A 27956-nucleotide genomic window follows, 5' to 3' on the forward strand; every position below is an offset into this window, starting at 1 on the left:
GTTTTCCTGGTGAGCAGCGCAGCGAGCAGGCTGCAGCGGTGCGATGGCAAGATAGAGGGTGCACGGCGGACACACTCAGGCAGTGTAGAGGTTGGCGTGCCGAGAGGGAGGCTCGTCTTCCTCGCTGATATCTCCGTCTGGCAAACACAGAGAGAAAACAATTACTACCGTTGCACACCTCACCCACCTCTGCTGAAGAGCGGCTGCTGACTCTTTTTGTAGTCCTCCGTCTCCAGGAGGGTAGATTCGCGCCACGGTCCTTATTAGCTTCCAGATGCGCTGCATTAACTTGCTCCGCCTCACAGCCACACGCACTCCGGCTGTCCAAAATATTGGCGTGCTGAACTGGTGATGTCCTTTCAGCACCCCGCCAGCAGTTGAGTGAGGATCGATGAATGATTTCTGTGCGTGGGCTGCCAGCCTGCCGTCACAGCATAATATATTACGTATATTTGTTCATTTCCATCTACAATACATATAGCGCTATTGCTAATGACCTACCCCAAACATCAAATAAACAAATGAAAGCATCACTTAGTGTGTGTAGTCACATTTTATTGGCTACCAGCTGGTGAGAAATAGGATTAAACAATCAGGATCATGCTTGTTCCCCTTTGCTGTTTGAAAGCCAGCTGTGGCATTCAACCCATGAATTCATCAGGCAACTTTTAACAGTCTTCACCTGTCTCGTTTTGTTTGGCCTATGCTCACTGTACCCTCAGATTCCTGTTCACGTTTGAGAGGAGTGGAACCCAATGGCATCTTCTGCTGTTATCTGATGTGCTGTGTTTTCTGAGATGCATTTCTGCTCACCACAGTTGTAAAGAGTGATTCTTTGAGTTACTATAGCTTTCCTGTTAGCTTGAAACAGGCTTGCCATTCCCTATCTGACCCCACTCAAAGGTGTTTCTGCCTGCAGAACTGCTGTGTGTGAAAATCCCAGCAGTTCAGCAATTTCCAAAATACTTAAACCAACCCATCTTTCACCCACATCAGTGCCACTGTCAGAGTCACTGGATCACATTTTCCCCATTCTGATGTTTGATGTGAACATGAACTGTAACTGTTGATCTGTATCTGCATAATTTTATGCATTGCGCTGCTGCCACAGGATTAGCTGATTGGATAGTTGCATGAGCCTACCTATAGCCTAATAAAGTGGCTGGTGAGTGTATACTACCATTTGACCATTCCTATTCCCCCACCCGTTTTGATCTAACTTTAAAAAAAATTAAAAATTTAAAAATTAAAAAAATTCTCTAGTTGTATTTTATGAAACAACTTGATTGCTCAAATGTCAGTATATTGTATTAATCAACAACTTGATTGCTAGAACATTGCTGAATAATTTACATCACTTAACTGACATTTTTTTTTGTCTCCTTGTCACGTCAACACCGGAATCAGTGTTGCTCCCCACTCAAGGTAACACAGAGTGGCGTACAAGTGTGGCTGCTACAACTCCCAGAAATCAGAGTGGCCTACAAACATGGCCACCAAAGACTACAACACCCAAAATCCACCATGAATTCTATCACGGTCGCCTTCATTCTGATAGCACACACCTGGACTCAATTATTCGGTCACACTCCACAGTATATAAGAACACTTATTCCACCACTACATTGTGAAGTATATGTTTAGTGTCTTGTACTTGTGAGATCAAGCCTTGTTATTCTGCTATTGTGTTTCTGGTTATGATTACAATTCTGGTTCTTTGGTTTGTCTATTGCCTTGTTTACTCTGTTTGTACATTGCCTGACTTCTGTCTGTATTTTGACCTTGATTCTGCTTCATGGTTTGGATTTGCTTGCCTTTTTTGAAATTAAAGCTCTTAACCTGCAACGGTCATCATCTCTTCCTCCATGGTCCACTTTCATTTTGGTTAATGGTTTTCCTACATGAGCCACAAATCTGTTTGACTACCTACATCCACTGATAGCGGTGCCAGTGGGATTTAGCCCTTCCTTCCTTGATCTCTACCAAATGAGATAATTCCAAAACTTCAAATTTCATGCTAATACCATCATCAACCCCACCATATTTGTCATCTTGCAGATAGCTAACTAGCTGAGCTGAGTCTCTGCAGTAACTCAGTGCAACTGTGTCATATACAGTCCCCTCCAAAAGTATTGGAATTAAACAAAATACTGACCAACAAATTAACACCAGAGTTGCTAAATAGAAATCAGAAATATTTCAATATAAACATACTGAAACATGTAATGTGTTTCGTAAAAAAATATATCACAAGTTATTGAAGAGAAATTGTTCAAATTATGCCTATACCATCACACTGTGAAGATCTTCAACACAACAGTCACTCACTAGGCATTTGAAAAGTATTTTTATTTCAACAGCAAGAAATCTTAATCAAAACCTAAAACAAAGGATTTTCTGCATCTTCAATTCGAAAGTGAAACTCTACACGCACAGGGAGGTGTACTCCGTCTCAGACTGGTCACCTGCATGAAATATGTTCAAAATCAGTAAATGATACCAATACAGTTATAGTAACTGTTTAAATAATGCAACCTAGGAAACTCTTACTTGTTTGGTAGTAATCATAAACTTTGATCACCGCTGGCTTGAGATTCTTGACAGGAAGCACCTGTTTAATGTGTAGCTCATAGTTGACAGGAATATTCCTAGGGAGCTGTTAGAGATACACCAGACATTATATTAAACACACTCCATCATATCTGTTTTTTTGTGTGTAATAAATAAAGCATACATGTTTCTTGGAGCGCAGTTATATAGATAGATATACAATATAGATAGTGATTAATATCATATACATATTCTTAAACCTCCTCTTACCTCTTTGATATACATGATAATATGGTCATCTTTAGAATCAACCCGTTCCACCAAAATGCCTTTTTTCAGCTAAGAAAACAAGGTAATGATTATTCTACCATTATCATTTCAATAGCAAGGCTTTTGCATATCTGTTTATCTAGACATGTATATTACAGAACTTTTAGCAACATTGCTACTCCTTACTTCACCAGGATCTGCTGTGAACCCTGATAAGAGTTTTATGTCCACTATGACCATGTTAGTGTTGTTAAGTGTCCCAGTATATCTGGAAAAAAAGTGTTTGTCAATAACTTCAGGAGTATCCATAGCAATAATGAAAACAATAGAAAATAAAGTAATAATTATTGTCACTGCAGGTGTCTTAAGATGTTTAGTCATTAGTCATTATTATTGGAGTTATTTACTGTAAACTTTTAAATTAATGACTAAATAACTGTACTTCCATATACTCCAAAGACAGTTTTCTCATTTAAGGACAGAGTTTTATCAAACATTCATTCTTACCCAACAGTGAACTTAAGAAGCAAAGTTTGTCCAAATGATTTTGTGCAGTTTCCCTCTGTCTTAGCCGTGATGCTCAGTGTACTAGTTTCAGTAGGTGTGGGGACATTGTAGAAAAGTGCTGTCTGCAAGTAGGGATTTAAAAAAGTTAAACCATGAAGCAATCAATAAACAGATAATAAACATATAATAAAAACATAGAATAAACACATAATAAAAATAACAATAATAAACATTAATCAATTAATTTGAATGATGTTTAATAAATTGTAGAGACTTGTATAAAAATATTTGTTAGGGAAACTGCGTAGTCAGTGCTTTTCTCTGAATTAGAATAGCGTTTCATTTAGACACAAGGTTTGTAAGATAGTAAGAGTCAGATGCACTGACCTGCACTGACACACAGCTGGAGCCCATCACTTCAATGCTGTATTTGCCAGGAACATCCTGCAATGATCTTTCTTGGTACAGTAACTTGTTGTTCTGGTTCACATCAAAGTTGTGACTGTGTCCATCTGCTGACTTTACAGTTACTGTGCTAGAGCCGTCTGAGCTGAACACTTTAGTGGAGTACAGAGCCAGAGCTTGGAGGGCCACAACTGTGTCCTGATTGAAAAGAAAAAAGAATTTGCTATAAAATTATAATTTTATATAAATTTATAATTTTATAAAATAAAATTATGTTGCCTCTTGGCCAGGTCGTCATTGTAAATGAGACCTGGTTCTCAATTGACTTACCTGGTTAAATAAAGGTTATTATTATTATTAAAATTTAAACATTGATTTATCATTAAACTGACTAATTGCAGAACAAGCTAAAGTACCTGGGTGGATGAAAAGCCTCCATAAGGATTTTGCTGCTTCACCAGCCAGCTGACTATCCTATTAGCATATCCCAAATCAGCAGTAGAGAGTTGACCTGCAGTGAGAACAGCTAGCAGCACGTAGGAACTGATTTCCACTGACAAGGCCTCAGAGTCATCTGATGCTGACTGAGACCAGTGAAGCCGACCATCTAAAACAAGAGAGACTCAAGATAATTAAGACATGTTTGCATAACCGTAATAGCACTTCTACAGCACAAACCCATGATCGCTTATTTATTATCTTTTATTTAGATCTTTTTACTTTGATTTTTTTTTAAATGGAAAATAGACTAAAACATGACACTCCTGTCCTGAGCTGCTGTGAGTCACCCTGGCAATCATACATTTATGTAGGATTCTAGATGGTTTGAATTAAGGGCGTTTTGAAGTGCACATATCATATACCAGCTCAGATATCTCTGGCATCATTGCCTTGTCCCTGTGCTAGCTAACAAAAATTGGCCACCTATAAAGCTTGCTACCATCAGCCTCAGAGACACACCGAGACCTGTGGAGAGCATACAGATCATAAGAGAAAAAAAGCTTTTCACTTTAACAAAGCTTTGTTTTTGACTGCCTAGTTAGTGTGATTTTAGCTGGCTATTTCACTATTATTGGCTCTGTGCTGCTGTTGACACATTTGAAATGATCATGGGCATTAAAATGTAACACTAAATCAGATGATGATGTGCCTAACATTAAGCAGTTTTGTATAAAAGGCACTGCAGTTTTAGTTAAAGTAACTAGTATTTCATTAACTTGTTAAGAACAACGCTATATGGAAAAATGCGTTCATGGCTTGAATCTTATTACTGATAGCATAGAATTCTTTTTTATTATCATAATGGCAGTTAAGTGATACAAAGTACTGTTAGGATTTGTGTCAAGGGGTCCAACATAGGATCCTGCCTCACGAAAAAAAAAAAAAAAATCTTGAAAAAAACAGCAACACTCATTTAAATTTGTATTCCAAAACCATTATGGTTTGGGGCACATGCCCCGGTAAAGTATTTTGTCAGGGAATGCGCCTGACTCATAACTAACTAACTTCATTGTGAGATAATCAACAGCAGACTGAGACTGAAGCCAAGCCTCTGCTGATTCAATTTGGAGTTCATTCTTTGGTTTTCACTCAGTGAATCATCCAGAAAACAATTTATGCAACCTGAAGTAGCATGCTTCAGCATGGCGAATCATGGATTTGCAATTTCCCAATATATACACTGCAAAAACTGATATCTTAGCAAGTAAGAATATCTTGAATATGGGCAAATTAATCTGATATACCAGCTGATATCTACAAAGTTGAAACAGAAGACACATGCAGCCAGAACTCATACCTGCCATTGGGTGCCCCGCAAAACCAGGAGCTAATTTTTCCTTCTACTCCTCATCTAAAGAGATCGAGAATGCTATATTTGTAGCTGTGTCTGGAAGGCCCTTTTTGTCCAATGAGGAATTGCCAGCCAAGCCAAATCGTCATGGAGCAGATCTGATTTAGCCTCTACTATCTCACAGGCTAAAGGTAAAAAGCTGTAAACAGACCATAGCTAGCCTCAAAATGGCAACAGCCTGTGTTGCTTTAGAAACAGAGGTGCAACCCTTGCAAGTTGACCTGGGCTGAATTGACACTTGCTTTGCTTCCTTGAAACACATAGACACATGTGTACCCCAGGTGCTGGGGTACACATGTATCTGTGAGTATCAAGGAAGCAACGCAAGTGTCAATTCAGCACCGATTGCAGGTGCTCAGATGATATTTTGCTAAAGGCCTTTGAGATTGCTACATGCATTGCACACACAGGCTACACGTTGGCAATTTTGTTCCTTGCATTCGATTGCTCAAATTGGCAGCAATTAACTCCTTTGTGAGTAAGCTGATTGAAACTGCACTCCTGGCAGTAGCACACTTAGCCCAGGATGCAGAGTGGCTCTCAGCCAATTTGATCCTGGGCTGACTGATATTGAAAAGTCTGAACTGCACTCACAGACCTCTAGTAGGTGTCAGAGTGCTCAATCAAACCAGCAGACACATGGAAAACACCTCCCACTGCTGAAGAATCCTGTGGAGCCCATCCATGATGGACAGGGGTTGGTAGTGGAACACTTCACAGTGAAAATATTGCTCGCTGGGCAGCAACTGAACAGACCAGAGTCAAGAGTTTTACAAGGACACAGACTTCAGTTCCACTGGTGACCTCTGTCTGTTATGCTCTTCCACAGAGTCCAGCCTGGAACTTTATATACTTCTGTTAGACTCACTGAGATCTTTTCCTTTGGAGCCTATGCAGGATGTCAATGGAGATGGATTTCTCTGAAAGCCACTTTCTTGCTGGCAATTATATTTAGGCATCATATTTATTGTGTAGAATGTGGTGAAGTAAAATCTACATTACACATAGTTTCTCCATGAGTTGCTTGCAGTAGCATTTTTACCATTTCCAGTTATTACATTCAGCAGTTTTACTTGTAGAAATGTAGATTGTCCTATTTGTTATAAATATAAATGTTACAATTTTTTCTAATAATTCAGTACCTCCTGAAATGGCAACATTCTTTAACTCTTGTAGTAGGTGCTCCCGAACATCTTTCTCTCCAGCCAGACTGAAAGTGTAGGCCAACAGTGCAGTGGTGTAGGTGTTTGCCAGGTCACCAACAGAAGACTTGAGGCACAACAGTCCTTTATTTACAACAGGATCCTGCAATCAAAATGTACATTATCATCTAGAAGAAAACAATGATTTGGAAAGTTTCCTTAAAGGCAGCACTTATCCATAAAAAGGCTGGTACAAATTTTCAATTTAATCACAATTTAAGATAACTTTATTAAATCAGTGTGCTCCTGGTTGAATTAACTAATGTGATTGTGATTTAGATTGGATGCATTTTACCAATGCAGTGAAAAGATTGTGAACATTTAACAGTATCATCCTCTTACCTGGACTGTATTACCCAATTCAAACAACGATGCAGTGATGTAGGCAGTAATAGTCACATCATCATTTACACCACCCTACAGTAGATTAGAACGATATGCATGATATGTAGATAAACACAGAAATTCAATACTTTTATTCAGATACATGTTAGTAAAGGGTTGCCTGAGTAGCATACATACCTTCATTCTGTTATGGAACAAACTACCTTTTCTTATAAAACAGCCATCTGATCTCTGCATACTTATGAGCCATTGCTTTGCACTGTTAATGTTTTTTGGATCAATAAAGATGTAACGTTGTGCTTTGCCAAACGTCCTCAAGACAAAAGCAGTTAACCTGGTGGAGATTTATTTGTAAAAATAGTTTTATACATTTGAGAATTATATAATAATTAAAAATAACTAACAAATACTCAAGAAAATAAGTTTTAGGCTGTATCTTGTCTAACTTGTATCATCAACACTACCTGTTTACCTCATTAAGAAATTCTTACCATGTGTTCTCCTCTCCCCTGCCAAATGTGCTATATGCACCATTTATATGTTTATAGTTAAGTTGCCTCTGGTATCCTGTGTAAAGTAAAACGATTTTATTCTGGTTATTTCAGAAAAAATCTATTTAGAATGATTATTATTAGCCTTAAAATATTAAAAATAGAAAGACAATCCCACGAACCACTCTTAAGGAAACCGGTAGCCCTCTCACGGATGGCTGTGGTGAGCTGCTCAGTGCTCTCTAGATACTGAAGAATGTAGATATTGGGGGCAAGGAGAGCAATGTTTTGTTCACCACACCCATATGGCATCTTTAGCAGCCCATCCAGATTTTTTAATGCACGGCCAAGTATATCTCCTACAAAAGAACACAATAATATTCTTTATCTATTTAGCTAAATGATGTTGGAACTGACAAAAACATACAGTTAATGAACAGTTTAGACCACATGAAAAATTAGTGCTGTTCTAAATATATAGAAGCTCCATTGCACCAATTCCAATTTAAAAATTGAAAAACATTTATAGAATGCAGACTAGGTATGGTAAAAAGCATTTTATTGTTGCATTTGCATGCTCCTGAGATAAAGACATTGCATGCACAGTTATGATTTGTTCATTTAAAAGCATGAAGCTGAGTAGCCATCTGTGACAGCACCAGACCTAGGACCTGAGAAAACTCCTTGTTAAGGCACCTGGGAAAATCATGACTCCAGTCATATTGGAGGTCTGCCAAGAGGCCATGAGAAACCGGGTAGGCAAATGCTATGTTTCTCAGAATGCATCGTCCAGCCCCATTGTTCTTGTCCCAAAGCCAGATGGAAGTGTACACTTTAGTGATGATCAAATACTGACTGAAATCTCTCCATTCTACCCCATGGTGTACGTATACAAAACTTTTACTAAAGGACACTTGAATGTGCCACTAGCTCCATGGACTGGGAAAAGACAGCATTCTGAACCCTTGAGCTTCTAGTACAGTGGTCTTGCCATTTGGGGTCCATGGAGCACCTGCATATCTTAATGATATCTGCATATGGTGTAAATCACAGTACCACTCGGAAACCCCACAAAGTACTGTCTTGGCCCTAGAAGTTGTTAACTACCTTGGCTTTACAGTGGGAAAGAGAAAAGCCTCAGCTCATGAAAGCAACATTGCAACATGGTCCCAACCCCACACCAAAAACCAGGTGAAAACCATTCTAGGGTATTACAGACAATTCATTCCCAGCTTGGTTTCCATAGCAACATGACTGAATTATCTAACTTGAAAGACTAACCAAGTCAGATGGACAGATGGATTTGCAGCCACATAGACAGAAAGGCATAATTGAAATCAGCCATACTGTAATTTGTTGCTTCCCAATTATGCAACAGTCTATTTAATAGGTGGTAGAGAAGCTCAGATATTACTTGCTGGGGTGGAATTCATCTTTGGTCCCTATCATACTTCTTTTGAAATGGATAGTTAGGATGGGTTAGGTTTGCAGTAGAACACTGGGCGAGGAACACCCATGAAAATGCTGAGACTTTGTCCAGAAGATATTAAAGCCTGTGGTCTTATGCTCCCAGGAGCTTTGAGTTGGGAAGGGATTTATGTAGGAAAACATTCAGCACCATGCCAACGTCTCTATAGCAGACACTAATCTTTATATGTGGTGCTGTGAAGACAGTTACCCTAAAGCTGTGGTTTCCACATTGGGCTATGAGCACCCCAGTGGTATGCAAGGTGACAATGGGGGTACGCCCAAAAATCCATTCATTTAATTTTATCCAACTCTAGAAAGCATTACAATGCAGTCCATGTATTTCTCATAGGCAAAAATAAACTTCTGCACCCTCTAGTGTGCAAACATTATATTAGACAGTGTTCTAAAGGTCAAATAAAAGGCATTCAATCAAATTACACTATCTTTTGCTTCAGAAAAATGCATCCATTCGCACATAATTTATCGCCAGCATTTCTCTCACACAGCTAGTTAGAGTAGCTAAGTGACACTCAAGCTAAAAAATGGATAAATGGCTGATAAGCACTCAACCTATAACCGGAGAGGCAATTGCCAACAGCAGGTGTAGCTCAACTGCAGGTATATATCTGGTACATTCATGAAGGGTCAACTATGGAAGATACTTCCTGCATACCTCTGGAAGCCATGACAAATGTTCTTTTGCAATTTTCACCCTTGCGTTCATATTCTTGAGGCTGATGAATGGTTTTCACCGCATTACTCTTCCTCTGTACCCATGCTCATTGATCCTGTTTTGAGTAGTTTGTGCACTAAGCTGTATTCGGTAATTCTTTTTAAAAAATTACTTCATTCTTCTTAGTCACGAACACTGATCTGATGGTACAGTGTTTGTTTGGAGAAAGACAGGAGAAGAATTCCAACAGACTACACTAAGGGTATGAAAGCACGGATGTGGCTGGGAATGTATTTTCCTACAGTAGTGTTGGTGAGCTTGTGTTCATTGATGGCATCAGAGTACAGTGAAGTGTACAGAGGCAGTCTGGATGCAAGCTTGCAAAAATTAGCAAAGAAATTTTTCAGCAGGATAATGATCCAAAGCAGACCAGCTGCCTTTAAAAAGAAGACTTCCCAGAGCCCTAATCTAAGCCCTATAAAGCATCTATGGGAAGCAATGGAGAAGAAATTAGCAGATTGTCGATGCTCTAGTATGGATGAACTGAAAGATTTACTGGTTGAAACCTGGAGGAAACAACATCACAGTTGTTACAGAAACTGTTTGATTCCATGCCCAGATGCTGTCAAGAAGTTCCGTGAAACATAGGATGGCAAACTAAATACTAAAACCTTGTAACTGTGATCTGTAATGAAGCCTTATAAAGTATCTTTTTTTTCAAATAATTGCCACTTGGTTTGACATGTTTTCTAATCCAGTGAAATTCATACAATTGTAAGTGTTGCTTAAGTATCCAAATACTTTTTGTGGCCACTGCAGCTATATTGTATTCGGTATATTGTATTGTTCTTCTATAGTGTTCAAAGGTGGTCTAGACACTACTGAAAAAACCCATCTTGGACACCTCTACTTAAGACAAATCTGGCAACCACACAGGAATGAACTATACACAGGTGACTATACACAGTATATAATACAAAAAATTACCTTAAAGTTGCAAAGTTCTTTTATTTACCCTAATTTCTTCTGTCTTACCAAGTACTGAGACAGAAGCTCGTGCTGATCCCTCTATTACATCCTCAGGAAGAATCAGCTCCAACTCTTCAGAGACACTGTTGCCTGTGAGAGAGATGAAAGGCAGCTCTATCATTATTGAGCAGTAGAACATAGTATGTGCACCAGTTTTCAACCAACCAGACTTGATATGAATCAAAATGCAAAAATATTTGAAAGCCTGACCCTGTGGACATAATAACCAGCTCTGGCTCTTTGTCTTCTCAGTTCCTTCAGCCTAAAGGGAAAATAGTATTATTAGATCATAACATAATAAAGAACAGGTTTACAAATGTAAGGTTATGCTTATTTTAAAGACACTGACCTGTACAATCAGGCTTCGTGTAACTGTGTCAATACGGCCTCTTTCTGGAACACTCACAATCTCATTGTCACACACTGTCTGGGATTGTTCTGCCTCTGCACTCACTGTCACTTTCAAGACTCCTGTAGCATAATAACATCCATTGCAGCAGACAACTCAATATTGTATGTTCTTGATATTTTCATGACAAAGTACAGTTGCAATTTTAAAAAACATGGTTTGTTAGAATACTTAAGAGGTGTAGTTAAGCGAGCTGCTGCAATATCCAATTAAATCAACATCCTTCTTTCCCTTATGAAGTTTGTGTTTTATTTGTTGACTACCTAAATAGCCCTTTAAATAAAATATAGACCCTCACCCAACCCCCCTTCACCCCACTTTATTCATCCAGAATAGTGATTGCCCGACTATGGAAAAATACACAAATCACCATAATATCTCAATAATTGACCTTCATGTGAAAAGAAAGATCTTTTTGTTTTTTTTAAAGGCTATATATTATTTCTAAGTACAGATTTTTGTTATTTATAACATTTGGAAAGAAGAACAATTTCTGTTATCAAGGATAGTAACATGTATTATGTTCGGGGTCAATTTGACCCCAGGAAAAAGCAAAAACACTTTCAAACATTTTTATTTGTAAAACAGAAGGGGCCAATGGGCAGGCATGCATCGGCAGCTGTAGGTGGCTGTGACCTTGTCCAGATTATCAACCCCTCCCTTAGTCTTATTGTAGTCCAAGACCTTTCTGTCTTCTCTGGTGCTCAGGACAGCATCTTTGTTCATGGTGCTCATCAGCAGGACATTTTTCCTTTCTTGGGGCAATAGGAGATGACAGTGGCTTTGTCAGTGAAGGCAAACACTGAAGATGTTACCTTCTTGTTGTTCATTGCAAGAAGCTCAGAGGGAGGCTCCAGCTTGTTTTTTTCTCATTGTCCCCTACATGGTAACCTTCCTTTTCAGCAATTCCTCACCCAGGGTGCACGATGTGAAAAAAATATCACATGTAATGTTATGATCATTCAGTCCTTCAGCCATGTCTAATACCACCCTCAGCGTATCTGGTGGTCCTGGGTCCATTTTGATGACATTAGCACCATTAAGTCTACCCTGCCATTCAAGTGGGAAGAGGGACCACAATAAATTTTTGGAAGGTAATGTGTCTGCTGGTGGTTGAGAGGCAACAGGAGGGTCAACACTAAGAGTATCATTCTCATCAGAGGAAGATGCCTCATAATCAGGGTCCTCCTCAACATTATCCTCTGTCTCAGACACATTCTCCTCTATGTCACTTACACTGTCAGAGAACTGTGACAAAACCTCACTGACAGAAAACCTTTGCTAAAAGGTCATTTTCAATTCATTTTCAATCTTTTTTTTTTCATAAAAAAAGAGAGCCCACAGAGCACCAAGAGAAATTTTAGAGAAGGCTGCTGTGTAAGCTTTTATATGTTTGCTCCTCCCCTATGTTGGGTGAACTATCAATGTCCACATGAGAACTGTGTTTACCCCTTCCCATCGTCATGTGAACTATGAGTGGTTCTCGCAATACTACAGGTATGGTTATGTTAGTTTAGGGCCCTAAAGCAGAAGGAAGTTTTTTGAAGATTATAAAATTGTATGTCATAGTGACCCTCAATATCATCTAAAACAAATATGTGTAAAATTTTGATATTTCTTATATGTTTTATACAGCTAAAACAGCCTGGGGTCAAATTGACCCCAAGGAACACTGATGCTATGTACAGGACATTGAAAATATATCATCATGTTAATTTTATGTTTTCCCCGTTGTCCCCATTAAATTAGGAAAAATCATTAAAGCAAAAAAAATGATGTCAACCATATATTTAGAGACGTTAAACATTGAATGGTGTCAAATTGACCCCAAAGATAATAGGAGGGTTAATAATCAAATTAGGTTTTCACTGGCACAAACATAGACCTCCATGAAAGACTTTGAAAGAGTTTTATGACTAACCAAGCACAGTGGGAATCAGAGTCCATTTGAAGGTCTTTCTGCCATTTGCACACAGGCAGGATGAATACTCGCCATCAGAAGAAGGTTCCAGAGTGTAGTCTGAGGAAGAGGCTGGAGTCACTTTAACCTATTGATGAGGCACAGGTGATTAATTTTCTGTGCATCTTAAGTGACACAATACTTGTAAAGATAAAATCTTGGCATTACAGTACCATAATGCATTTGGAAAGATAATTGAAAACAGTGGCCTTCAGCTCAAAAACCTCTCCCCGGATAATGGAGTAAGGCAACGAGAGCTCCAGGAAGAAGGGCTGAAATACAGTGAGCTGAACAGGAGGAGCCAGTCCCAGCCCAATAGAGGACACGCAGAAAGCCTCTGTCTCCCAAGTGGTGATGGTGTCAGGAACAGTGACAGGAAGCTGTGCTGATCCAGTGTCCCTGTGGATAATTATGACACTCAAACTTGTCATCAAAAAGAGAGCATGCATTATTTATGAAAATTTAGTTAAGCTTATCTTTAAAACAACATCAGACACAAATATACCTGCTAATAGGTGACAAAAAAACACATAAATATACAGAAGCACTGTAGAAACATGCCCACTGAAACAATAGGTATGCTCATTTTAATTTATTGCTATCATTTTATATTGTTGAATTTCTAATAAAAATGCAAGTAAAATGTCTGACATTAATATGTTGATTTACTAACCCCACTTCAGACAGTTGCCATAGCCATGTTTCTGGGAAGAATTTGCGAACTGTCTCAATGTCTCTTCTAGGTGACGACCCTCCAGGATAATGAGCAAAATGACGCTCTCCTATCAAATATTGCACTGACAATGAGCATAAACATAAATAAAAGTATATGACCTTAGTACTATAAGGTTCAATCTGGGTGGAGCGCTGGCTGAGATATGGGACATCCAGTTTTGAAATTCCAGCTAGCAAAACTCTGAAGTACTGAAATCCAAATTTATATTATCATTTCTTAATTTCTTTTATTAAAAATCTTGTCCCTAATTATTTTTACAGTGAAATTTCATTGTAAACATTTTTCATAAGATTAAAATACAGTACATTAGAAATTACATGTTTCTGTGAAACCATATAAAAATGTCTCACCCTCTGAGCTTTAATCCCAATTACACTGGAAAATTCAGTTCATTAAGCACATCACATGTAGTCAGTAATATTCAATTGTTATCTGATGTTAGCCACAATATTTGCTTTCCACTGTGCTGTTGTGTATACATTATAAAACAAGTGACTACAGTAGACCTGTACTATACCTGTTTTTTACACTTAGTTTTAATTACTCTCATAAAGCATGTGTTGGACATCTACAGCGAAAGTTACTTTCTCCTCTGTCTCACCATACTGAGGCTTCAATTGTCAGAGTGTAAATAGAATGTGGATATTGATTAGTTAAGGTCGCCTATGTTATGTTCATCATATGTTCATCCTGGATGATAATTCATAATTTCTTTATATTATTTTTTAAATAAAAAAATATTACATCAATAATAAAATACCAACACAGGAATTTTTTAAATCTAATTTTTGTACATAATGCCAGAGAATAGAACTTTATAATACTGATTTCATTAGTAGCTGTTTAATTTGTAGAAACAGCAAGAGAATTACTGTATATAAATTATAGATACATTATACTGATAACAACAGTACAGTATGTGTTTTATTATAATGTGTAAAGTAAAATGTAATGTACCTAATTTAAATTTATGAACGAGAAACTGCACTATTTAATGAACAGTAATTTGTGTATAAGATGAAAAAATATGGGTCTGAATGTACCATGTATGCGACGCAATTTCATGCGTCTGCGCCCCAAACAATGAGGAACTCTAATAGCCAAATTTGTTGCCATCTTCAGCCCCACTCCCTGTCAGGGGATAATAAGTCATAATCAGTGTAGAAATACTAAAGCAGATACTTTCACATAAAATAAAATTAAACAATATGTATTTAAAATTAAATAATACAGTATGCTTTAGGTAAAATGTATTTGGTATTGTAGGGTGAAAGCTTGGATGTGTTATTTAAATTAAATTTCCTCTCTGCCACCTCTAACCAGTGACACAAGAGTAAACATTTGTGTATTACCTAATAAACATAGCTGCCTCCAATATATAAGGTTAATGGGACTGATTTAAAAAAAAATGCAGTCACTTCAGCTCTTAAGGATCCAATCTGTTACAAAAAATTACAACTAAAAGGCAGAAGTAAACTTAAACACATGTAAAAAAAAAATAAATAAATAAAATAAAAGACACTTTAAAAAACAATGGATTAACAAACCCATGGTGGTATAGGATGAGATTGTATGCAGTGGAACAGGAGATAGAAATGTCTCTCCGCAGAACATATGAGCTGCAACCCTTTTATTATTATTATACAATAATTAAACCGGGAACCAGTACTGTTTTGCAACAGATTGAAGTAGAAAAATGCCTGGTTGGTAGTCTCCCCAGATCACCCAGCTATGTGTCAGCTATGTGAAATCAGTCGTTTACCTTTAATGTATTATAAGTATGGCCATTTCGTTGAGGTTTACCACGCCAGCACCTTCGATAATCTTCAAGCGCATAGGGATAATCCAATACCGATGTCACTGGCAACAGATTAAATATCTGCAGGAGATATAGTTTAACTTGTGATTATTATGGGATTACTTACAGCATAGCACCAAACACAAAAAATTACTTTGTGACTTTTGCATGTATGATTACATTAACATGAGAGATTTAAAAGAACTTGCTTTAAGTTTATGTACAATGAATGCCAATAAAACACATTATTATTATTATTATTATTATCATTATTATTATTATTGTTATTGTGCTACTATATGGGCACAATACTTTATTGTTAATCTAAAATTCTATATTATAATGATCATAACTGTAGACTTCAAAATTTCTTTCATGTGTCTGAAATTTTCAGTTCTTACATGCTGGTGGTTTTGGCATTTTCCTCTGTTCTATATTTCTAATATATTTAGGTAAGAATGAATGAATGAATGAATGAAAGCTTTATTCATCCAACAAGGCCATATCAATCTGTAGAGTAACAAAAAGCAAATATGACAAAAGACAGTTACCCTCTGAACTATTGGCACTTTTCATGAAAAGGTGTTCTCAGTGGTTAAGTTTTAAAGAAAAATCAACTATTAAATTTTGGGTATTAAAAAGTAAAACTTGTTTAACTTGCTCCTTAATCACGGTTTTCAATTCTGTCTAGTTAGTAATACCAGTATTGTATTGTATTGTTCTAGTGTAAAAACACTCATCTTGTCTACTGTTCATAAAGCCTTGCATGTTTTTAACCCTCATCTCTGAAATGTGGTTTCATTGTGTGTCTGATTAAAGATTAGCTTATGATTGTTTGCAAAAATCTGCCTAATTTTTGACCCTTGCTGGCTGCACTAATGCCAGTTCCTGGATTTAATCTGACACTTCCAAAAGTCTGAAAGACCACCAACCTCAAACAGCAGCAATGCAATTTCTGTTCTCGCCAGTACTCTTCAGTATTCTTAGAGTCTGAAAAAATAAGATTCTGTAAATCTTAACTTCACCTTTTTAGTGTTTAGATGCTTTTCTGGCTCCAAGATGAACACACTCTGATCTACAACACTGAGGCCACACAGTGAACCCGGATGAGCTGTGAGCTCGAGTGTGTTCTTCTCCCCCGGAACTGCCTTAGAGGGAGAGAACTGTAGCGAAACCTGGAGTCCATGATGAAAACAAGGTTAGACAGGTTTAGCAATTTCATGGCATACTAATTGATTGCATGTAAAAAGTTAATAATTATGGTGCTAGCTTTACCTTATTTCTGAAACATTTTTCCACATTAAAATTCTTGCTAGCAGCGATGATGTTCTCACTGGGAAGGACAGAGTACACCACCACCTGCACTACAGGAGCCAGCTCAGCAACAACAGATAGTTTGAATGAGATTTTTCCTTTTCTGACATCTGCAGAGTCTTCCACTTCAACTTTCTCATGACCATGATGGACTATGGCTCCTTTAGATAAGACCTGAACCAGAGAGTCAAAATATATGATAATCACTGTGCAGTGCATTACATCTAGAGCTGCTGGAATTAAGGTAATACAGGAGGCTTGCATTTTCTGTCTCAATTAACATACAATTTTACAGCAAATACTTACAATGTATATAAGACTGATGCTGTAATTTTCAGTAGTTTCCCCAACAATATAGTAGTTAATGGTTATGGGAATTTCAGCACCACAATTAAAGGGTTCCTCTGAGCTCTCTATTGACAGTCCACTGAATACTGGTTTGTAAGCTGTGGCCGGTTGGGGCAGCTGTATACGTGCATCAGCAGTTGAAAAGAATGGTATGTTGTATGTGTGGTATTTGACCACTGGATAATCACTTCCCTAGATAAGAATGACACGGAACATTTAGCTTTAATATGGTTTAAAGATATATGGAAATGATTTTAAATCTTTGTGAGTGCTCACCCGCAATATTATCTCTCTTGTAGGATGTTCAGGTGAAGCGATTGAGAAGTTTGCTAATCCATTACTATCTGTAGTAAGATTAAGTAGTAACTTTTGAGACCACCGTTCACCTTCTGAAAGATACACCTTCTTGTTAGGAATTGGTCTTCCACTGAAGGTAGTAACTTTAATCTGTTGATCAGGGAAAGAAGAATTATTGTCGAAATGTGAAAAAAAATTGACAATTGTCAAAACATTGTCAAAAAAAAGCAATATCTGTGGATCAGTGAAAGTTTGAAAGCAAGAAAAAAAATCATACTCTTCCTTCTATAACCTTCTTCCGTTCAAAGTTTTTTGGTAAATCCACAAGTTCCACTTTACCGATTTGGTAAGTGAGTGTTATGATTACAGATTTTACCATGGAAAATTCTAAACAAAAACAACAATATACAATATACAAATTATTCTTCAATATGAACCAGTTTTTCAGAGTATTTACAAGTATTATAACTTATTTTTAAGTTAAAAATTAGCAATCAGTGCTTTGTCTGCCTTAGCTTTGTTCTGAAGAGATCTGTTACTGACTCACCTGTTCCCTCCTCTGTTAGTGTAACTGTAGCATTAAGACGGTTTTCAAAATTATTTTCAAATTTGGAATTCATGAAAGTTGATACATTTAATATAACGAAGGCACAACCAGTCTGACTCATCTATTGGGAAAACACAAAAACAAATACAGGGTGAGAACTATATCGGTAGAGAGGTTAAAAACATGATACCCTTTAATATAGTGTTACTTATGTACCTCCACTGTTTCAACCAGGCACGGCGCAATCATTTTGGCTTCCTCACGATGAAGATAATTCTGCTTAAATTTACGACACACTTGCACCAGTGCTTCACCAGGTACTGGCTGTCCATACGTGTACCTTAAAAATGCACAAGCATTGACCTTTGCTTTGGACAGTGTTTTTTTTTTTGTTTTTTTTTTGGATACATTGATGTATCCTGGATGTTCAAGTGGCTGTCAATGCTATGTTATTCTTAAATTGCAGTATGTTTTTAAACAAGGCAAATGTTTCAAACAAAAAGAAATTGTTAAAAATATGGCCCTCTTTTTCTATTTTAGTTGTTGTCTCATGAAACTTTCACTCACTTTCCACAAACCTCCAGCTTCAGTTCCTCCTCACCGACACTGTGTTCTTCTGGTGTTTTTACTGTAATCTCAAACTTGGGTAAAACTAAAAGTCAAATGTATTTTTTTATTACAGTAACTAATGTCAGTTAATTCTGTATAAACATAAAACCACTCTTCTAGTGTAACTTACCATACTTTTGCACCTTAAAATAGTGTGAGATCAACCTATTTCCAATGCTAGCAGATAATATATAATGCCCCTGTGGAGCCTCAGCATTTAGCTCATGAGAAAGCTGCAGTATCAGGCCTGTCGAGGACACATTTGTCCACTGACCAATCCTGTTACGATTATTATCCTGTTTATTGCAGAAAAATATGAAAGTTGCACTAAAGAATGTACATACATACATACATACATACAAGTGTAATAAAATAAAATTTAAGTGTCATAAAATAAAATTTAAAAATGAAATTATGTATAGTTTTATTTACGTACCTCAATAATTACTGTGGTGTACTGTAAAGGAGAATAGTTCTGATTAAGAAACTACCAAAATAACATAGATATCATCAAGCTCATTAAATTTAAAAATCATGTTTGTTTCATTTAGTAGAATATCAACACAACATCAAGGTATGATATTAATCTGTGCTTAGAAAATGACAAGACCTTTCTTCTACCGTTAAATGTAAACATGTAGGGCAGAATGTGTTGTAACTAAAACCTGCCTTTCTGCATGGACATTGAGATTGAGATTATTACACTTAGACTCTAGCAAATATTCAAAGTATAAAGTCCCCACTTACCCTTTGTTCCAGGGGAATAAAATTAGAATCCATAGTGACAATTCTGAAATTCACTGTTGAAAAATAATGAAATGTGCTGTTTTAAGCTGCACCATCAGTAACAAATAAACCTATATTAAATAGTTCAGTTGAAGGAATGTATCACCTGTTTGGCCTGGATTGTAGATGGGTTTATCAGTCTGAATAAATACCAATGTGTTGTAGGATTTAAACATCACTTTCCTTTTCTTTGTCTTATTAAAGCTTTTACCTTTGACTTCTACTTTGATCTCCTGCACTGATTCACCCTCAACCTGTGGAGCCTGTGAAGACGTCATCCATGTTATACCACACCAGTCACTAATAATACTTAAAATGATACTACTACTACTACTACTACTACTAATAATAATAATAATAATAATTGGGATTTCTTACCTCAAAATGAGAGCAGTGGTGAATCTCCTTTTCCACTGTCTCTTGTAAAAGAGTTCTGATCCGGTTGTTGTGAACCAGATAAATGTTCATTTGTAGAGTCCCATTAGGCTTCAGAAGACTAACACAAAAGTTGGCACTAGAGCCAGACTCTATCACTGCAGGAAATGTCACCATGAAATATCTAAAGACAAAAATGTTATTTTGAGAAAAGTGATGAAGTATATGTAAAATAAACTACTGTAGCACAAGAACTCTAATAAACTTAAATATACTAAACTTACTGAACTCAATAGTCAGTACGACTGCAAAAATGTATGCATACTGCCTCACTTTACACTGACCTCGATAAGAGTAATGCGTAATCAGTGGTGTGGTCATATAAGATATTCAAATAGAAGACAATTACTTCTATGCACCAAATTAATTGCTATGAGACAAAGTGGTATCATACAGCTTTTCCCCTTCTTAGTAAAGTTACTGGAGCTGCCTTTATATATTTCGAAATGAATTAGAACTGAACCAGACTACTGTAAGTGCTGAAAAAATACACTATGGTTCTAAGGTTCTGCATATTATTAATGAAAAATACCTTGCAGAACCTAAACAAGGCTTCAGAATCACACAATAATATGCTTAATGGTGTAATAATTTTGCACTAGTAAGTTGCATTCTATAAATAGGATAATAGGAAAATAGATTTACTTGTATGTCACTCATATTTCATGCGATTCATTTTTTAAATAGCCACTCTGCAGGTACTTAATTGTAGGTGTTACACATGCAGCATTGCTTCAGAGTTACTAAGTGTAATGTGCATTGTGATGAGGCAGGATTCAAGCATCTGTGCTTAATGTGTGATTTATTTGGGTGAATGCAAAAATCATAGCGCCTATAGCAAGGTTCAAAGTACAGGCGGAGACAGCGATAACAAAGGATAATCCATTCTCATCAAACAGAAAACGATCTAAATCGGAAACACTTAACAGGTGACTACAAAACTGGGATCAAACAGGACAGGGACTTTAATGGACTTGAGTGATGGTACATTGTGCATGTGTGAAGATTCAGCTCATTCACAGAAAACTGGAGATGGAGGAGAAGCCCGAGAATAATGCAGTAAAAGTGGCCAACAATCAGGCAAGTCCTCTCTGCTCCTCCATGACGGGAAACTGGGGTTGTTAAGTCCTATATTCATTCCTGAGCATACACAGTTTACTTCAGTCAAGGTCGATGGAAGCGTGTACTGGAGTCAGTAAAGTTGTTAAAATGTTTGTCATTGTCCTTTTGAATTAACATACAAAATCCCATCTCAATTTGGGTGGACATTCATAGTCCTCCTCAAAGACAGTGGGGGTGAATTCAATAACAATACAATGAGGGACATTGCTGAAAACTTTAAAGTTATGACTACTGCAGCTTATAGTCCATGGAGCAACGATCATTCGGTAAGGCACAATCAACCTGTCACAAAGACACTGAGGAAAGAGAAGAAAGGCAACAAATGTGACTGACACAGCCCTAGACTAGGCTTTGATGGCAAAGAACAATATGCATGACTGTGTGCATAGTCGCAGAAGGACGCAGAAGTGAGGGTGTTAAGGTTCTGTAGCACGCTGACTTTCAGGATTCCTTCAGCTGCAACAGAAGCTGCTACAACACCACCACCACCACCACCAACAACAACAACAACAAGAATATATATTTATTATTATTAATAATAATAATTATAAAAATGATAATAATAATAGTATACTGTAGATAGATAGTTCATATCACGTGTATACTGCTCAAAATTCTACTACCTACTGTGGTCTTGAGGACTGTGTTTTAGTTTGGGTTGTTGGGTCACCATGATGGTTGACCCAGCATGTAGTAGCATGTAAGGGCTATGTAGTGCTGTTGAGCTGTCATGAGCAAGCGCCAATCCTTATTTTATCCAACAGCAATGGTATCCTTCTTGTTTAATATTTAATGTCGATTGGTCTGTTTGATATAGTTTTATTTGTTAGTGTAGGAATGTGCCACTAATTTGTCCATATTGTGTTATGTGTGCTCACCCTTTTCATGAAACTGAGATTCCTTACCCCCACCAGTTTTCTCCCTACTGAGCTTGTGGTTAACCACTAGTTTTGCTACTGTGCTGTAAGTGTGAGTTGTCAATAACAGAGGAAGTGTATTGTTTTAACAGTGCTTCAAGGTTGAGAAGAAAAATAAAGAGGTTTTATAGGCAAGCTGCTGCAATATCCAATCAGCCCCTCTTATTTCCTTTTTTGTTTAGCATGCTAAAGATATCAAGTTAAAACACTACAAAATAGAATAATAAAGATGCTATTTATTGTGCAATGGAGACACATTCCTTCTTTCTATGTTGTAGGCTAATCTTTTTTCTTGTTCCATGCATTAGCCCATGCCAGTTGTTTTAGTTCACATCTAATAATTTTATGATTATTACAATTCCAACATTAGGCGCATAAGGTAAACATGCACCATCTGTTTTGAGTCTTGAGCCCTTTATTCTTAATATTTCATTAACAGAGCCCAAATCTCTTACACAGTGATAAAATATCTGAAATATTTCCAAGCTAGGCTAGGCTATATTGAGGGCATATTAATATACCATTTTTACTAGCTTTATTAAAATGAATAATGTCAACAGTTTGATTTAAAGTGGAAGTTATTTATATACAGTACTGTGCAAAAGTTTTAAGCACATGCAAAGAAATGCTGTAAAGCAAAGATGTCTTCAAAAATAATTAAATTTAAATGTATTCTACATTAAAAAAAAAATTAACTATACAGAGCAGTAAACTAAACAAAGTCAATATTTGGTGTGACAACCCTTTGCTCTTTAAAAATGCATAAGTAGTCTTGGGTACGGTTTGTGCAGTTTTATAAGGAAATTAGCTGGAAAATTTTACTGATCATTTTGGGGAATCTGCCACAGTTCTTCTGGAGACTTTGACTATTGCACTTGCTTCTCTTTTGTCTTTGAAAGGTAGTGTATTATGTAATATGTTTCTGTAACATTTTTTTGTTGTTGCTGAAAAAGTAATGTTAGAAAATCTAATTTTTTTGTACTTACTCAGTAATGCAGAAATCATAAATAAATATCTAAGAAAAAAACTGTATCAAAGAAAATTAGGGTGCCTAAGACTTTTGCACTGTAATGTATGTTTTAACATTATTGCACCATATACAAAATTTACACCTTCCCAGAATATCAAATAGAGCCAAGTCTATGTATACATGAGAAGGTGTAGGGCAAAATGTGACATGATGTGACTGCCAAATGCGTTCGCATTGTATCATACATTAAATTTCAATTTACTAAGGATTCAGGTTATTATACAATCTGCGTCTAAGACACCCGTTAAATGCCAATGGCTAAATCCCAAATATGGAGATTAAGATTAAGTTTATTATATTTAAAATTTTTCAAACTGACTCTTGTTGTCATGTTATGTTGTCATGTTATATTAGACTTTACTGGAAAATCAGGCATTGAGAAAACTGGACCCCTTTCTGAGGTAAAAAGGGATTTTTGACTTGTGTTAACCAAAAACAACACTTATGCCACAAAATGTCTATTTTTGGTAAACCCCTGTCAAATTAAATGCTGTAAAGTCAAACATCACGTGATTAGCCATGCTATGTCATTTAATGGCATTAAAACCTGGGAACTGTAAAATCTTCCAAACATTATGTACATTTACTGCTTACTTATTATAAAGTTGCTTCTTTCTGCCTGTGGGTGTAGATACAAATATATTAAGAATATTCACTAACAGGGTTTAGTACATTAACAATATCCGTCAATATTCCCTCTATTTTTACTATGAAAATAGCATGATTATGTTTTTTTTTTCTAAAAGCCAATGATTTTTGCTAATGTTCATTTACCAACACCTACTAGATAGATACCTAGATATTGAGATTTGAGACCTTAGTTTTATTTGCAATACATAAATCAAAAAAGACTCAAAAAAGACTTACAGTTTGAAAGTCTCATTTCACACACACACACACACACTATTTGAGAAGGAATGAGGACCTAAAAGACAAGATCTTAATTTTACAAGCCAAAATACATCAAATAAACTTGTATCTATTGAGTAAAGAGACAGGTTCAGAGTAAAATATGGTCCTTACGGCCTTGAGTTTAGTCCATAAACAGAATGAAAGAGGAAGCAGGCTAACAGTAGCCTTATCCCAGTGTGAACCCGACTGACCATCTTGATGAAGTCCATTGCAAATGCCAATCTCTGATGTGTGATTTCCTTTTTAAAAGGACACTCAGCCCAAAAGAGGTCCATCTGCTGTTATCTCTCACTAATGATTAACCATTTTGAGCAACATATTCCAGCTGCACTGCAAATGCTGTAAATTAAACTGTTGTGATATGTAGTTGGTTTTTAGAACAGTACGTGACATCTACAAACATAAGGATTGTATATTTATATATACAATTTATATATACAATCCTACAAGTAGGCAATGGGTCAATAGCAGACTTATTTCTTCATGAAATAAACAAGCATAGCTATCTATACAAGCAGTATGAAATATATTTATGTAGCATATGCATTAGGAAACATATTATTATAATAACTGGTATTTTCTTGCTCTTCCAAGAAAGGCATTAGTCATTAGTCATTGTACTATCATACACTGTTTACAGTAAACATACAATCACTAACCTCTTTCTTTTGTACACACTTCAAACAAACATCAAACAACACACAGGTAACTGCCTTGATCATTGCATAATTTATTTCAGGAAAAAAAAAATCTACCATGTAATAATTTCCTTAAACACTATTTCGAATCATTCCTGCAAATATTAAAGCAATTTTTTTATTGATAACATTTTAGCAGGTGTTACAACTCTTTTTGATATGAATTATACCAATCCTTGATTTAGTAGCCACCTTGGTTTATTGACCCTTGAGTGAACAAACATTAGTCATTCTAGCCGAACATGACAGTTTACACAGTTTTGGCTTAGTACATAAACATGTTGAACTTTTAACTAAATCAGTGATCTGATGATGAAATGAAAAGACAAGCAGTCAGCCAAATATACTGAGGCTAATAAAAACTGACTTATGGTTATTTAAGAGGTTGAAATCAGGATGTTTATGTGACGAGTGAGACCACAGAGAGGGCTGAACACAAGCACTCAGAGGCAGTTGTGTGAGGAACATGCTCTTTATTTACAAAGATGGTGCAATAAAAATGTGGGAGTGAAGTTGTGGGTGGGCAGTGCAGTGGTGTGTGGCAGGTGTTTTCCTGGTGAGCAGCGCAGTGAGCAGGCAGCAGCGGCGCAATGGTGTGACGGAGGGTGCACGGCGGACACACTCAGGCAGTGTAGAGGTCGGTGCACAGAGAGGGAGGCTCGTCTTCCTCGCTGAGATCTCCGTCTGGCGAATACAGAGAGAAAACAATTAGTACCGTTGCACACCTCACCTACCTCTCCTGAAGAGTGGCCGCTGTCTCCTTTTATAGACCTCTGTCTCTTCCAGGAGGGTAGATTCGTGCCGAGGTCCTCATTAGCTCCAGACGCACTGCATTAACTCGCTCTGCCTCGCAGCCATGCACACTCAGGCTGTCCAAAAAATTGGGGGTGCTCAACTGCCGCTGTTCTTTCAGCACTCCGCTGGCAGTCGTGTGAGCAGCGATCAATGATTTCCGTGCACGGGCTGCCGGCCCGCTGTCACAGTACCCCTCCTCAGCTCCGAGCCCACTGCTGGCATGCGATTGGCCCAGAGTGAGTAGTGTCGGGAAAGCCCATCCACATTACTGTGCTGAGCCCCCGCCTGGTGTTGCCTGGTGAACTGATAGTCTTGGAGGGAGAGTCGTCGCCTTGGCCACCCTTTGGAGCGGAGCGTGGTCAGTCACCACAGTGAAGGGTCAGCCGGCCAGGTCGTACTTGAGCTCCTCCACAGCCCACTTGATGACCAGGCCTTCTCTCCCCATGGCGGCGTAGTTCCTCTCTGCGAAGAGGACCGGGTGCTCCTCCCCATTGAAGACCTGTGACAGGGCAGCCCCCAGGCTTGTCTCTGATGCATCGGTCTAAACGATGAAGGGGAGGCTGAAGTCTGGGTTGCGTAGAACAGGGGAACTAGTCAGTGCTTGTTTCAGGTCCTCGAACGCTCGCTCAGCTTCCCGACTCCATTGCACCCGGTCTGGTTGTCCTTTACTAGTGAGGTCTGAGAGGGGAGAGGCAATCAAGGAAAAGTTGGGCACAAAATGTCTATAATACCCAGCTGACCTCTTTCTTGATTGCCCTACAGCGGGCCTCTGGGATGCGGCCGGACCATGACTCCCGGTGGGGCCCTTGATGTCGTGGTGGACCAGATCAGTTCACGTCCAGCAGTCCTCGGGGTCACCGTCCAAAGAGCAGCTCAAACGGGGTGAAGCCAGTCGATGCTTGAGGGGTCTCTCGGACGGCGAAGAGGACGTAGGGGAGGAGAAGGCCCCTGGTCCTCCCCTCCTCATCTACCACCCTTCAGAGCATCCTCTTCAGTGTCTGGTTAAAGCGTTCCACCAGCCCATCGGTCTAGGAGTGGTAGACAGACGTCCTTAGGAGTTTCACCTGCAACAGCCGACACAGATCTGCCATTAGTTTAGACATAAAGGGCGTACCTTGGTCGGAGATAACGTCCTTGGCGATTCCCACACGGCTGAAGAGGAGAAGGAGCTCAAGGGCGATGTTCCAGGAGGTGGCCTTCTGAAGTCGGACTGCCTCGGGGTAAAGGATGGCATAGTCCACAATGACCAGGATGTACTCCTGCCCCCGGGCAGACTACGGCAGCAGGTCCATGCCTATCCACTCGAAGGGGATGCTGATGATGGGGAGAGGGATAAGCAGCACGGGAGCAGGCTTGTGCAGGATCATCTGCTGACACTGGGGGCACTGTTGGCAGAAGAAATGAACCTCGGCGTCCATCCCTGGCCACATGAAACAGTCCTTTTTGAGGGTGTTCCAGGCCCCCAGATGTCCCCCCTGGGGTGTGAGTGGCCCAGGTGCATGAGGGGCTGAGTACAGCTGCGGGGAACCACCAGCAGCTCGCAGGGTTGGCCCTGATGCTCCGTCTTAAGGTAGTGTAGGCCCCCTCGTACCAGGAATTAGTTGGGATGGGAGGCTCACCTGCTGAGGTCGCTCCGGTATTCCCTTCCTCCTGGGCCAGGCATGCTGGCTGGACCCTCAACCGCGTTGTCCTCGTCCTCCTCTTCCATGTGGCTCGGGAAGCGCTGGCTGTGGCGAACCGAACAGTCCTTCTTAGGCCAGCTCTCCCACTGGATGATACGCTCAAATGTGTGCAGGAAGGCCTCCATGTCGTCGGCGGCTGTCAGCTTGGTGAGGAGGTGCTGGGCCTCTCGGCAGGGGTTGGGGCATTTCCTGAGCTCCAGAAGCTCCTGGGTGGTGACCTGGAGGCTGCGGGCCAGCTGCTGACTCACTGTCTGCTGCTACAGGCTCGCTTGAAAGAGTTGTTGCAATGCTGCACCCATGGTGCTTGGTGCTGTGTTCATGCCCGCATTCTCCACCACTGTGACAAGCGAGACCACAGAGAGGACTGAACACAAGCACTCAGAGGCAGTCGTGTGAGGAACGTGCTCTATATTTACAAAGATGGTGCAATAAAAACATGGGAGTGAAGTTGTGGGTGGGCGGTGCAGTGGTGTGTGGCAGGTGTTTTCCTGGTGAGCAGCGCAGCGAGCTGGCTGCAGCGGTGCGATGGCGAGACAGAGGGTGCACGGCGGACACACTCAGGCAGTGTAGAGGTTGGCGTGCTGAGAGGGAGGCTCGTCTTCCTCGCTGATATCTCTGTCTGGCAAACACAGAGAGAAAACAATTAGTACCGTTGCACACCTCACCTACCTCTCCTGAAAAGCGGCTGCTGGCTCCTTTTGTAGTCCTCCGTCTTCTTCAGGAGGGTAGATTCGCGCCACGGCCCTTATTAGCTTCCAGATGCGCTG

General features: G+C 38.7%; 2 protein-coding genes across 7 annotated transcripts in view; both read right to left on the minus strand.

Moving 5' to 3' along the window:
- Positions 1–24289, minus strand: LOC117599039 (alpha-2-macroglobulin-like). 2 transcript variants are annotated; one of them, XM_053239672.1, is made up of 34 exons: positions 24126–24289; positions 19977–20157; positions 19705–19861; positions 19560–19612; positions 19249–19269; positions 18943–19108; positions 18771–18855; positions 18420–18543; positions 18204–18324; positions 17934–18043; positions 17636–17806; positions 17318–17551; positions 16973–17185; positions 16723–16872; positions 15662–15778; positions 14943–15030; positions 13837–13945; positions 13337–13562; positions 13125–13251; positions 11144–11265; positions 11005–11056; positions 10801–10884; positions 7805–7981; positions 7623–7698; positions 7309–7465; positions 7129–7203; positions 6727–6889; positions 4149–4339; positions 3715–3930; positions 3328–3449; positions 3007–3088; positions 2821–2889; positions 2551–2656; positions 1–137 (listed from the first exon to the last, which is right to left on the minus strand). In XM_053239672.1, the coding sequence occupies exons 1-34, from the start codon at positions 24287–24289 to the stop codon at positions 76–78; spliced, it is 4371 nt and encodes a 1456-aa protein (XP_053095647.1). In that variant the 3' UTR covers positions 1–75. The 2 variants fall into 2 exon arrangements, with proteins under 2 accessions (XP_053095647.1, XP_053095648.1); XM_053239673.1 differs by lacking the exon at positions 1–137 and adding an exon at positions 2333–2465.
- The window catches only part of LOC128317058 (alpha-2-macroglobulin-like), a 33044-nt gene continuing 25906 nt past the window's right edge, over positions 20819–27956 (minus strand). For 3 of the 5 annotated variants that reach the window (XM_053239668.1, XM_053239666.1, XM_053239665.1), the window contains exon 34: positions 20819–27808. In XM_053239668.1, coding sequence (XP_053095643.1) covers positions 27747–27808 — 62 coding nt within the window. In that variant the 3' untranslated portion in view covers positions 20819–27746. The remainder of the gene's footprint in view (positions 27809–27956) is intronic. The other 2 variants (XR_008303556.1, XR_008303555.1) reach the window with 2 other exon arrangements.

This window comes from Pangasianodon hypophthalmus, chromosome 14 (genome assembly GCF_027358585.1).
Source record: "Pangasianodon hypophthalmus isolate fPanHyp1 chromosome 14, fPanHyp1.pri, whole genome shotgun sequence".
NCBI lineage: Eukaryota > Metazoa > Chordata > Actinopteri > Siluriformes > Pangasiidae > Pangasianodon > Pangasianodon hypophthalmus.